Consider the following 14762-nt stretch of genomic DNA (forward strand, 5'->3'; position numbering starts at 1 on the left):
CGCTACCAGTTGAGAAGCGATTTAGGGCTGTTACGTCTTTAACCATGGATTTTTGCGTTGAAAAAATATAATTAATATAATATAATTCTTGTCTCCCCCAGATTCCGAGTTAGTAGCTCTACTCACCTGGGGTCCTATTCCGTTTGTTTCATAATTTGACATGTTTCCCGAAGAGGGTTTTTTGGCATTAAAACACCTCGCTTGCCAGACGGGTTGGTGAGTTCTGTATCAGCCGCCCACTCTGGATCAGACGCTGTTCGTCGCCATCCACTCTGGATCAGACGCTACTGTTTTGCTAGTTTTTGGTCCACGCCGGGTATTTCATTTCCCCGGTACCACCCATATCTGGGAGACATTCCCCCATCCTCCACCCGGGGACGCGCCCAATGGGGGACTATACCCCACACGTATAAGAACTTAGGACATGAAATTCGGTTGGCAGAGATAACCAGACATGTAAGGTCCCACGTCGCATTGGAGTAGCATGGGCAGCGTTTGATACATTAAACTATTATTTAAATCGCATGTACCCATATGCCCCAAAAGAAAAATTTTTGGCCAGTGTGTGTTACCTGTACTCACTTATGGAGCGGAAACATTAACACTCACAAAAAAGGTAGTGAATAAAATTCACGTGACTCAGAGGGCTATGAAGCGCCAGATTTTGGGTGTCTTTCTAAGAGACCGAATCCCAAACGAAGAAATACGTCGTAGAATAAAACCAACAGACGCCATCGAAAAAATCGCGTCGCGAATATGGAATTGGGCAGGACAGACAACCGATGGACAAAACGTATTTTGGAGTGGATACCAAGACAAGAATCAATACGGATCAGAGGACTGTCCAGAAGACAAAGCCAGATGGAAAGAGTTAATGGAGACCTATGTCCATCAGCGGACGCATACAGGTTGATAATGATGAATAGGTGCTTACTAGTTCTTATTAGATAATCAGACCCATAAACTGAAGAGAAAAATCGGTCTCGAGTGGGCAGCATATGGAAAACTAAGAGAAACTTTTAAAAGTGAGCGAGCTGCTCACATGCCTATAGAGTAAAGTATTTGATTAATGCGTTCTTCCAGTTATGACATACGGAGCAGAAACACTTTTAAGAAGAAAAAATAAAAACTAGATGAGAGTGGCGCAAGATGAAATTGACGGAATTGGAAACACGAGGAAGAGGTTTACGTTCAAAGTGGACTTTTAAGGCTGGATGATGCTGACTTACTAGTCCTTAAGCTAACCTTAGAAATTATTATATACTATGTTTTATGCTTATTTTCATGTATTTTTTGTACAATAAAATGCTGTTTTTTTTCATGAAATCTTTATGATTTTTAAGTACTGTTTTGCGTTTCGTTATTCTTTTAAATCTGAACTCTATTCATAATATATTTTTGAAAGTTAGGCCTTTTAAAATTTATGTTAAGTTATTGTAAAAATATAATATTTTCTCACCTCTTTTTATATCCTATCATTAATAAATTTTTGAAGTGGCATATTACTTGTTCACTAGTATCTATATAAACCACAAGTACCTATATATTCGATAGTTATTTAGAGATAAAATCCAAAATATTCAGTAAATAAACAAAATTATAAAAATATTATAATATTTATATAATATCATATACAGTGATGAGTGTCTTACCACCCGGCAAAATAGCGGAAAGGATAGAAGACAGATTAAGTTGTGAGATAGTAGGATATAAGGCTAGTTATTATACGTGTCTATTTGACTTCAGTCATAAATATACGGATGACCTCGAAAATATTTTATTTTAATAATTTCTGATGTTAGAATAAATGATTAAATATATTAAGATATATTATAGTAAAAAACATTAATTAGTAGTAATTTTAATAATAAAAATAACTTAACTGAAATATTTGACTAAACTAAATAGGTATGATCAGTCCGAAAACAATTATTGTATCTAGAATTGGTGTAATAGTTAGAGACGTTGTCTATCGATAAGAAGACTGGGGTTCAATTCACACCAAGGGTAAAAATTTTTGTTTTACTCAATCAAAAATAATAGAAAATATGATACATATTAGGTAACAAGTTTTCGAAAAACTCATTATTTACAATTTATTCTTATTTCAATGTTATAAAATAGAAATACAAAATATTTCAAATTCAATTCCAGTTTTACAGTCTTCAGTTGTGAATGGAAAATAATCCATTGAAGACTGTTTAATGTCAAATCCATCACTAAAATCTCAGTGTTAATATCAATTCCTCTGTACAGGTAATGATTTTCAAAACAATTGACGATGTTGGAATGGATGCGCGCGAACAGCTACCTGCTTTATAGCTAACCAAATCATCAAGCCTTCAAATAAGCCAAGTTATCAAATAATAACACATCGAGAAGTGTTTTTTACGGTAAACAGAAATTTTTATTGAAAAAACAATTCGTGAAAAGGATTTTAACGGTCGAGGAAAAAGTGCAAATTGTTGTCTGGCATGTGAATGGATTATCAGACAACATGATTAGACAACACTTTGTAAATATGTTTCCAAATAGGCCGGCTCCAGCACGATCAACAATTCATTCTATTATACGTAATTTTTTTACTTATGGATCCGTGTTCGATCCAAGAGGACTTCGTAGACGAAGGGAGGTAAATCCAGATTTGAAACTAGGGGACACTTTGATTTGTGCAAGTATTGAGCAAGATCCTACCCAATCAACACCTCGTCTCGGAGAACAATGTGGAATTCCAAGATTTAGAGTAGGTGAAATTTTGTAAAGACATCGATACCGTCCCTATAAACTTCATAAATCCAACGAACAATTCCCTGGGGATCAATATAGACGTTTAGAATTTTGGCAAACTGCAATGGAAATGTCACATCAAGATGAACATTTTTTAGAGAACGTTTTGTTCACCGATGAATGTACGTTTTCATTGCATGGCCGTCACAATTCAATCAATGCTAGGTATTGATCTCGAGGAATTCCTTGTCAGATTTATGTCGCTTGTACCCAGCGTCTTCGAAAAATAAATGTTTGGGGAGGCCTAATAGGGAATCATGTCATTGGTCCATTTTTTATAAACGGTATGTTGACTGGGCGGAAATACTTGGAACTTCTGCAAAATGAAATTGTCCCAGCCCTTTGTAATTTACCAATACCTTTCGATTCCATATGATTTCAACACGATGGTTGTCCTGCACATAATTCTCGCATCGTCAGTGAATATCTCAGTACGACTTTTCCTAATCGATTGATTAGTGGCCACGGATATTTTTTTATTTTTGTAGAATTTTTACTCATTTAAACATTCTTTAAAAGTTTTTACTTTATTTTCGAATGTACGACGATACTATTTTGTCAATAAGATTTTTTGTTTTAACTTTAGTTTTTGTTTAGTTTTGTTTAGTGATTCAAAGCAAAACGATCTTTGCATAATTTCAAATTATTAAAAAAAAAAAGGAAACCACATGTGGGTTTTGAACTCTAATCGTCTGCGATGTCTGTATCGCAATGTCGAATTCTTACCACTAATCCACGAAGGATTTATAATTATTCCGCGACAAGAGTGTATGAAACTCCTCAAATCATAGTAGAAATTATTCTTGGTTATTAATTAGAACTTTAGATTAAATAATCACTACACATTTTTGCTTTATTGTGGTCAATCAGTTTTAACTTTATGCGAAATTAAAAAATGGAAATACGTCACACATTCGACGTTACTCATAATAATTATGACCGAGGTGATTTAGCTCGAATCTAACGTCTAAACGTGTGAGACTATCGTTAGTGGTAATGTAATGTAATATAAATTATAGATTTTTCCGATTATTTCTCACCTCTACGAGTTTCATCTCTTTTTATTTCATAAGGTAACTGTGTTTTCTATCTCTTACGTTAAAAAGCCGGGTGGTAAGACACCCATCACTGTATATCTTCTTTATGTGATATAAGATAATATAACTTTGTTTGTTCTGCCATTAAATGTTTCTCTCCAGTAGACACTAAACTCTAAACTCCATACAAGGAAATATTTAGAGTTATTATTACTTATTGTAACTACTTATTAACTGCTACTATATTGTAACTTTAGAATTATTTAATCCTCCTGGAATTGTACTTACTTTACGAAAGAATTATAATTTTTTAATTTAACTATTTTTGTTTAGGTCCCCGAACGCATCCGAGCCATGAACTCTAGCATAAAACTTCTTCTGATTGTTCGAGAACCGGTCACCAGAGCTATCTCCGACTATACACAACTCCGGGCAAACGCGGCCACAGCATCTCCATCCCTACCGAACCAACCACCGAAGTCGTTCGAGCAGATGGCGCTTTTCGCGAACGGATCCATCAATGAATCCTACAGACCATTGACGATTTCCATCTACCACAACTACATTCACAGATGGCTGGAGGCGTTTTCCAGAGACCAACTGCTTATCGTCAATGGAGATTTGTTAATTGAAGATCCCGTGAGCCAGATTCAGAAGATAGAAAGATTTTTGGGACTTGAACCGAGGATAGGCACACATAATTTTTATTTTAATGAGACAAAGGGATTTTATTGTCTAAGAAATGAAACTTCTGACAGGTAAGTTCATATCAGTTCAATAAAATCGGATACAAAACCTAATACAATTTGCTAAATTTTCCTTTACGTGCCTCGTAATAAAAGGGCACTTACACAAGGGTTATAATGTCTATGTTTTTCATACAAGTTCTATATGGAAGTTTTCTTCCTCTTTTTATAAGAGGAAAGTCCCATATCTAAACTATCTAATGTATATTGAGGTAGTGAATAAGAATCACGTGACTCAGGGGGCTATTCTTCTACATTTATTACTTTTCAACAACTCTTGTTGACTCTTGTTGCATAAGAATGCAAAAGACAATGGAGAAACACCACATTAAAGACACTGTTAGTACCCCCAGTCATACTATCATGGTACTTAATATAAGAAATAGTACTACTGATTATGGATTTCAGGGTCCAAGATCCGCCAGTGGAAGGTTAGCACCAGACTACAAGGCTTCCTCTGTGAAGAATGAAAAAGTAAAGAATGTGAAAACCTTGTATTTCGCTGGAAATTTAGATATTGCCAACATACAGAAAATTGAGAGAATTTAGATAGATATATTGGAAATCAGCGACACACAATGGCCAGGGTCTGGAAAATTTCGGACTCGAAACTGCGTTTGTTTGTGAATGTTTTACTATGCTGGTAACGATAGTAGACTCATCGCCACGGAGTTGGAATTATAGGGTCGCGGACAATTGCCCGAAAACAGTTTCCCGAAAGACAATTCCCTGAATGGAAAATTCTCCAAATGGACAATTGCCCGAATAGACAATTGGCAGATAAACAATTGCCCCAGTAGCATTAACCAAAAAATATATTTAAATATTTATTGCTTTATATGTATTTCCTATATACTAATACGGCAACTTACCTGCTATTTAAATAGTTATTACTGCTTAGATTGTGTTCGACCTAGCTATCCCGTTAATTAATTTATTATTATAATATATATTTTTTATTCCCATGTTCCCTTCACACTTTACTCAGCGTTAGAACTGGCAGCGTACCGCTGGCGTATTTAGAACTTGGAATAAACATCCAATTTGTTATTATTTTCAGATTTTTTATTTTTTGAATTTTTATTACAGTTTATTTTATTTTGTAGTAATTTTTTTAAATGTTTTATTTTTTTTACAGTTTATTTTAATTTTTAATAATTTTTTAAATTTGTTTATGCATATGATCTTTACATATATATTTCCTATATACTAATACGATAAATTATGTGCTATTCCCCGCAAGAATTCGTAAGTATTCGCAGGGTCGTAAGTGTTTACCAGACTTGCAATCCGCTCTGCACAATCTCCGTATTTTTTACGTGTAAGAGGGTCTTCCAAGCCTCCTATATGCTGTTTAATTTGAAGTTTATGTAAGCTCTGCTCCAGCTGAATATCTTTAATAAATCTTTAAATGTTTAGATGATCTGAGGAAATCTGTTATTCTAACCCTCGATGCCATCCTTGTAGGGAATTGTTTGTTTTTTGGTAAACTTTCTTGGACCCCATCATAACAATTCCTCAGATCATGTGAAAATAAGGGCAAACGATGTTGGTTGTCTTCCTTTTTGTGAACGCCCGATCTAGGTATCTTCAAAATAATCAATTATTGACTGGGCTTCTACTGGCAACACATCTTGCTCGCAAATCGTTTTAAATGCCTCCACTACGTCTGCAGTAGGAACAAATGCTAAGGCCGCCAATAATCGCAGCTTTAAAGCAAAATCTGAATCAGTGTCATATCTTCTGTTTAATCCGTCTGACTGAATTCTTCTAAAGAGACATTGGGTGAAATGGATAAAGCTCCCACGATGTCTTGAGTCGGGATATTCTTGTCCTATAACACTTATCACACCACTTTCAAAATATGTTAACATGGTTACAGGCGAAGCTCCAGGCAAAAGTTCTTTTAATTTTGAAAGTAGCCGAACATAAAATTCTTCTTTCTTGTTAGGTAGTAGTGCGTATTCTAAAAGAATCGCAGTATTCTTTGCTAATCCGTGGATTGTATATAGTTGATAAAAAATGTGAGGTACAGTTTTGAAAGCTCCGTCGGCAAACCAGTGTTGTGACCTTGCCAGAAGAAGCATGTTTTGACTGAATCAAATAGTAAAAATTGTTCTCAATTTTGTGTTAGTTTATTCTCTTCTGGAAAACAATGTTTCTTCTGTGAAGAGGTAAATCCGGAGCGGCTTGCTGATTACTTCGTACACGCCGTATTGTTCTTTTAATGCTGCTCACTTTTAGAATCGTGGCAGCTGTAGCTTGACTAAGCTAAACAAATGCAGTGGATATTATATGATGTGGCCCATCTTGGGTTTGTTTAGAGTTTTTACGTATTCAATTAAAAAATTTTGTTTTTTCCACTTGCCCTGCATCCGCTATAGGGTTGTATGTCCCACTTCTTTTTACTACTGCATCTTCTAAGGTTATAACACGAGCTTTACACTTGAATGTCTTATAGTTATCACACTTCCAATAAATGTTTTGCTTTTCTTTATCTTTCTGGTAAAGATACCGTCGATCAATAATTTACTCTTACCCTTTTCACTAAGTACACACTGCAAAGCCGTGACCCTAGCTCAGAGTTTTGACAATAACGCAATAGAAAACTTTCGTTCAAGTATGTATATGAAATTTAGTTGTTTTGGTTAGTATTAAGACTAGTGGCACAGATTGTAATCTCTGTTATTGGGGTGTACTTATAAAGTATTTAAGAGTGGGATTTCCCAATTTCAGGTAATCAGGTAATCAATTTATTTTAAGATATTATTATCAAAAAGAACAGGAAACAAATAATACAATATTTAGAACGCTCGTTAGCAGTTTAATCACTTTGTTAAAGAAAACATTAAAATGCAATTAGCAAGGGAAAATTGCCCTCCATTTTTGCGGGGAATAGCATATAATTTATCGTATTAGTATATAGGAAATACATATAAAGATCAAATTTATTTTATATTAATAAATTAATTAACCGGGTAGCTAGGTCGAACACAATCTAAGCAATTATAACTATTTAAATAGCACGTAAGTAACCGAATTAGTATATAGAAAATACATGTAAAGCAACAATTATTTAAATATATTTTTTGGTCAATTCTCTTTTCGGACAATTATTTTTCTGCCAATTGTCTATTTGAGCAATTGTCCATTCTGTCCATTCGTGTTTCGGGGAATTGTCCATTTGGAGAATTGCTTTCGGGGATTTGTCTTTCGAGAAACTGTTTTCGGGCAATTGTCCTAGATCCGGAATTATAGTATCCAAGAAATTAAAAATTCCATTCCTAACTACACTCCTCTTTCAGATCAAGTAATTTTAATGCAAGTAAAACTTAAACGCAATATTCTAAACCTATAGTCTACGGCTTAACAGCAGACAAAGACTAAGATGAAATCGATAAGTTTTTAATACCATAGAAAAGGCGATGAGAGCAACAAAGAGCAACAAAGTTATGGTAAAGTAGAGTTGGAGAACATATTTAAAACTATGGCATTAGTATCATAACAGAAACGTTAGGGGAGATCGATTAGTTCAATTTTGCCAGAGCGAAGATTAATTATAACTATAGTTTATTTTTATGAACGAGAGAGTAATTAGCATAATTTTAACTGGTAGCTCCGACCACTCCATGGGCGTGCTCAAGATTAATTGAAAAATTACTTTGAATAATTGTAAAAAATAAATGAATTATTTCAGTGTTATAAAGTGTTCTGTGTATGTAAACAAAAGTGACCTCTTTTATCACACACTATATTAGAACTGACTGGCCTACATTAAAAAGAGTTTTAAAAAATTCACATTTTTTTTTAATTTTTAAAAATTACAAAAGCGAAAAAGAGTTTTTAAAACCGTCTAAGGTATGTTAAATAGATGAATAAAAATATTAATATAAAACTTACAGCTACTTGTTACAAATCCAAATCAGATTCAGAAGATGAACTTTCAGAACCAAGATTTATAATAACTGGCTCGATCATTTTATCAGTAATATTGTCCAGCTTCCACATTTTTTCCTCTTCTTTAATAGTGTGATTTACTGCCTTTTCCCAGTTTTCAGGTTTTACATTATTTACGGCCTCCAAAAACAACTGTTTAACATCATGAATTTTAAAAGTGGTATTTTTTCTTGAAACTTCACTCTTTATCTGTGCCCATACCAGTTCAATCGGGTTTAATTTACAATGATATGGTGGGGATCTAAGTACTGTCATTCCATGATTTTTGGCAATTTCATCAATTTCGTATTTTTTAAATTTTTCTTTATGAAGGGCACACAACGAATAAAGTTCCTTTCTTATAGATCTGGGATGGTACGTAATATTTTTTGAACTCAGCCAATTCTGCAAGTCTTTTTTTAACCACTTGGTTGTGGGCAGTCCTTCTATAAGTCTGGAGTGATAACTTGCATTATCCATTACTATTACACAGTTCTTAGGAAGAAGATCTATCATTTGTTCGAACCATTCTTGAAAGACATCAGCGTTCATGTCTTCATGGTAGTCACCGGTACGAGTTGATTCAAAAGTTAATAAACCACCTTCAACAAAACCGTCTGAACTGCCAATGTGTACTATTATCAGCCTGCATCCCTTTCCTGATGGTGGGTTTAAACCAGTAGATAAGTTATTTACAAAAGCGTGCCTTTGACTTGTAACAGTTTCATCCTGCCAAAATTTATTTGGTGTATGACCCTCGTTGATCCATGTTTCATCAAGATAAAATATTTTTCTTTTTTGGTTTCTCATTTCCTTTATGGTTCTTAGAAAATGTCTTCTCCATATGACAATATCGCTTCTTTCTAATAAAATAGACTTTCTGGGATTCTTTTTCCAGCGGAAGCCTATTTCTTTTAAAAGTTTCCATAACGTACTTCGACTCATTTCTGAGTAATCCTTATCATCTCGAACTGAGACAAGAACTTTATCCAATGTTGGAAATTCTTGTCTAAAGAAGAATTCATGCACTTTCCGTCGAAGTCCTTCTTTAAAATGATATTCTATTTGAAATTTTGGTTTCCTGGAGCATTACGTGGCATTTGAAAACTACCACATTTCTCTTCTTTAATAACTCTGTAAATCGTAGATTTCCCAACACCAAGTGTACTGCTAACTAATTCAACGGTCTCATCAACACTTTCACATAAACGTTTGTCTGTAAATGATTTAAAACAATTAAATATTAATGTTTTTTCATTAACTGTTAGAGGACCAATTTTTCGGCGTTTACACGGCACTTCCAAATTTTCCATAACACTAGTATACACGATAAACTGCACCTTGCAACTGAAGTACCTACTTTTAGTGAACTGTTAAGAATTTTGAATACGTCACTTGGACCTTCCTATATACAAAATGGAAAAACCCACTATCACATTTTCTGTGGAATAAGTTTAGAAGGTAATTATCTAGTCAATTACTGTCGTAGATTCCTGGAATTAAAGAATTAAATGTTTGATTGTTGAAACCCTTACTTCGTGGAATGCACTCATTTCAGATAAAATAAAACGTTTTATTTTATCTAAAGAATTAAACTTTATTTTGCAAATAGGCAAAGAATTAAACTTTATTTTGCAAATAGATAAAATAAAACGTTTTATTTTATCTAAAGAATTAAACTTTATTTTGCAAATAGGTAGGTACTTATTAAACTTTTATTGGTTATATATAACCAATAAAATAAACATCTTACATTTCTTGCAAATTCATTAGTACCTGTTAACCTCCATACTCCGACACTGGCAACCTTATTTAGGGATTAGTAAACCTCACAACTATTGTATTCTATTCTGCTCCAACCTTTATACCTGATGGTCATACTCAATTTAAAATTGTTTTCCTATATACTTCTGTAAACTTGTTGACAAATATCTGTTTTTCATTGAATCACCCGTATCAACAGTTTAGGGATTTGCATACATAATTTATTGTTTTATTACTCTCTCATACATAAAAATACACTATAACTAGTAATTCTGTCCGTCGCATGCGCTCTACGCATGATCGAAAAATACTTATTTTGCAACTATGTTGCACTAATTTTATAATATTTCGAGGGCTAATAATAATTTTTAAATGTTCCAGATGTCTAAGAGAAACTAAGGGAAGAAAACACCCAAGAGTCGACCCCGAGGTAATATCACGACTCAGAAAGTATTTTGGGGAGCACAATCAGAAATTCTACGAACTGATTGGTGAAGACCTTGGATGGCCTGAAGAATAATGTTTCGTCTACCTTTAGATTAGTTAAATTTATTAAATCAATTTCGAAGGTAAATATTTAAAACATATACTTTATTTCATTGGTTTTTTCTCATCAAAAAAATATTTTTAATAACAACCTCGTGACAAAAGAGATTTTTAAATGAAAAGTTTATGGACGTAAGGTTTTTAATATTAAGTTTTAATCATTTACCTTCTTTATGTTTTTGATTTAAGGCATATATTAGCCGGGTGTCTTTTATTTTTTATTATTTGAGTGTTTATCATTAGTTATAGAAATGCAAAACAGAATCATAAGAATGTATAGCAAAAATGGAATACAAAAGCGGAAGCATAATCACCGCAGTTTCCACCTTTATTTAATAATTTTTTATTGTTTGTCAAACTTACTTTGCACAATATACATACACCTACGATCAAATTCAAACAAACTGTAATCCTGGCAAAACGTGTCACCCAAATTTATATACAGGGTGAGTCATGAGGAACTTTACATACTTCTACCATATGTAAAGTCCCTCAGGGAGCATATCATGTGGCCACTAAAAAATGTCAACTCCTCTTCTTTATTAATTAACAGGGTGATTTGTGTAATTGACCATTTATTTCATTTTACTGTAGTGTTTATAAGGCTCATTTGATTTTTTTAATTTTTGCATGATACAGTACACTACTATCGAGCATTCGACTGGTATTAGCTAAACTAAAAAATTCCAGGACTGGCTTTGAAAAAATTAATTTAGGGATTCGTATTAAATGTTACACCCTGTATATATTTTTTTTAAAATGCAATAAGTGATTTTCAAACTACATAAATAGCCAATGAAAACGACATATGCGACAATGTTGTCGCACTTATATTAAATTTTTAGTGAACGATCAAATCTTACCAAAAATAGAACAACCATAATGAAGTATCAAATTATAAGGTAATTAATTTAAACAAATGTTATAAATTTCAAATATTTTAATTGAAATGATAAACTGAGTCACTGCACAACAAAAAACAGTAACTACTAACAATAACGAAGAACAATTAAAAAAAAAAACTAAAAATATGTACATAGTTATGATAAACCCATAAATTAGAACTGGAAAAGATACAATAATGGTAACAAAATAAGAATAATTCAAAATAGATTTTCGAAATGGAACCCTGCAGCCTGTACACATTTTTGTTGCCGAATTGTTAATTGACGTATTGAATTACGGATACTCTGGGGATCGTTTCTAATAGTATTACAACAATGTATAATTCTATTAATTAATTGTTGTCGGTTATTAATATTTACTGCGTAAACTAGTTGCTTCAATCGTCCCCAAATATGGTAATCAACGGGATTGAAATCAGGGGATCTTGAAGGCCACGAAATAAGACCTGCACGTCCTATCCACCTGTTGCCATAAACATTATTGAGATGTTGTCTCACTGCCAGTAAAAAGTGTGGGGGTGCCCCATCATGCTGAAAATACATCCCTCGGATAGCAACGTTCGCGTTGGCAAGCAAATTCGGCAAAATATTTTGTAGAAAGTTCAAATAGACCTGCCCTGTTAAAGGACCATCAAAAAAGTGAGGACCTACTAATTGGTTATTTATGATACCAATCCACACGTTAACCGAAAACATTAACTGAGAACGACGTTCTCGAATAGCATGGGGATTTTCTTCTGCCCACACATGTGAATTTCGTGAATTATTTATCCCGTCTCAGGTAAATTGGGCTTCATCTGTAAATAGTGTCCTGTATAGCGTTGGTTGATTATTGTTAATCCATCTACAAAATTCCAACCTATCGATCTCATCTCCAGCATGTAGTCGCTGAACCATTTGAATGTGATATGGGTATAGATTATTTTTTTGTAAGACTCTACTTACTTTTGATTGAGTAACATTGAGTTCTCGACTTACTTGTCTAGTGCTTATTGTAGGGTTCATAGTAACGGCGTCCATAATGTCATCTTCCTGCACTTCATCTACATGTCGCTCTGTTGTTCCACTAGGAAAAGTGCCATTTTCTCGCAAATAATTAAAAACTGACCCAAATGTTGGATGACTGGGAGTTCGACGATTAGGAAATCTCCTGCGATATTCTGTACTAGCAGCCCTACCATTCCCATTACAGAATCCATAAACAAATATTATGTCTGCATATTCTGTGGTCGAAAACTGATGTGGCATTTTGAACGAAAGTAACAAAAGCTCTACCAAAACTAACACAATGTACTTAACGTAGATATGACAGAAGAAATATGTATTCTTGTACACATAAATAACAATTGATAATGACAATAATGACAATGGGTATAAAATATCAAGAAACGTCAAACGGTCAATGCCAACCTTCATTTTAAACTTTTTTAGATTTATTTTTATTTAGTACAGTTGATGCAATGTATTACTATTTGACATAAAATTTTAATCATTTACAATCAACAAAAACTAACACATACAAGAGGTTTGACTTTTTAATCAATTTAATTTATTATTTATCGAAAATAATGCCCCAATACGATCTATGAGTAAAAATTTAAAATTGAAAAACAATTGATTCTATCGTAGAGATAATACAAAGTGACAGTAAAGATGTTATTTTCTACGTATTAGATTATGTATTAGATGTAGGAACTCATTTTAATTAAAATGTTTGAAATTTATAACATTTGTTTAAATTAATACCTTATAATTTGATACTTCATTATGGTTGTTCTATTTTTGGTAAGATTTGATCGTTCACTAAAAATTTAATAAAAGTGCGACAACATTGTCGCATATGTCGTTTTCATTGGCTATTTATGTAGTTTAAAAATCACTTATTGTATTTTAAAAAAATTTATACAGGGTGTAACATTTAATACGAATCCCTAAATTAATTTTTTCAAAGCCAGTCCTAGAATTTTTTAGTTTAGCTAATACCAGTCGAATGCTTGATAGTAGTGTACTGTATCATGAAAAAATTAAAAAAATCAAATGAGCCGTATAAACACTACAGTAAAATGAAATAAATGGTCAATTACACAAATCACCCTGTTAATTAATAAAGAAGAGGAGTTGACAGTTTTTAGTGGCCACATGATATGCTCCCTGAGGGACTCTACATATGGTAGAAGTATGTAAAGTTCCTCACCCATATAATACAATAGTTACACAACACAATTAATCTATAACTACAAATAATTGTGCAGCACATCAAACTACGTCATATACTGTACAATTTCTGTACAATAATTGTAAATTTGTATTTCAATTATATTGAGATTTTAATAGCAGGCAAGCCTATGATATTTTGCATTTAAATAATTCAATGAAAAATACTGAAAAAATAAACACTTGCTTTAGTTATAAAGATTTCTGAATTGAAAATTTTTGAAAATTGGCAACTTTACTATTGTTTAATTCCCTGTGCTCAATTATTATAAATTGGAGATTTACAGAGTGTCGTAGGAAAGCCGCACTAATTTTTTTTTTTTTTTTTAATAAAGTAAACACTTATGGTTTTATCAAAAATTTAATTTTATACAGCATACCTTGTTAACAGAAATAGAAAAGTATTTTTATATAACATTTTACAATATAATATACACGTTTTGTTATTAAGTTTTTAAAAGATAACGCCAAGATTCTGCTTGCGACTCTCTTATCCTCCTAAGAATGCCTATTCCTGCATGGTGTATTTGTTGTTCTTTTAACGCATCAACATATTCGGTATAAAACGTATTAGTTAGTTTGGAACTATTCACACTTTGTACTTCCTTTTATTTTATAGATTTTACGCTTCTCCATAGAACTTTTCTTCACGCATCTTTCACATTATTCATAATGAATTCTAACTTTTAAAAACTTATTTTTCAAGAGCTTACCTCCACTACTATTTTTTGGATTAATTCTCTTTCAGTCATTCTCATTAGCAACTTTTTCAATCCCTAACTATCAAAAAACAAGCAATGTCGATTGACCGATGAATATTGAAATGG

At 32.9% G+C, this 14762-nt stretch overlaps 1 protein-coding gene across 1 annotated transcript in view; it reads left to right on the forward strand.

Moving 5' to 3' along the window:
- The window catches only part of Hs3st-A (Heparan sulfate 3-O sulfotransferase-A), a 67274-nt gene extending 56005 nt beyond the window's left edge, over positions 1 to 11269 (forward strand). The window contains exons 5-6 of the mRNA XM_072538769.1: positions 4158 to 4582; positions 10652 to 11269. Coding sequence (XP_072394870.1) covers positions 4158 to 4582; positions 10652 to 10790 — 564 coding nt within the window. The 3' untranslated portion in view covers positions 10791 to 11269. The remainder of the gene's footprint in view (positions 1 to 4157; positions 4583 to 10651) is intronic.
- Positions 11270 to 14762: the final 3493 nt, after the last annotated feature.

The sequence above is a fragment of the Diabrotica undecimpunctata genome, chromosome 7 (genome assembly GCF_040954645.1).
Source record: "Diabrotica undecimpunctata isolate CICGRU chromosome 7, icDiaUnde3, whole genome shotgun sequence".
In the NCBI taxonomy this organism is placed as follows: Eukaryota; Metazoa; Arthropoda; class Insecta; order Coleoptera; family Chrysomelidae; genus Diabrotica; species Diabrotica undecimpunctata.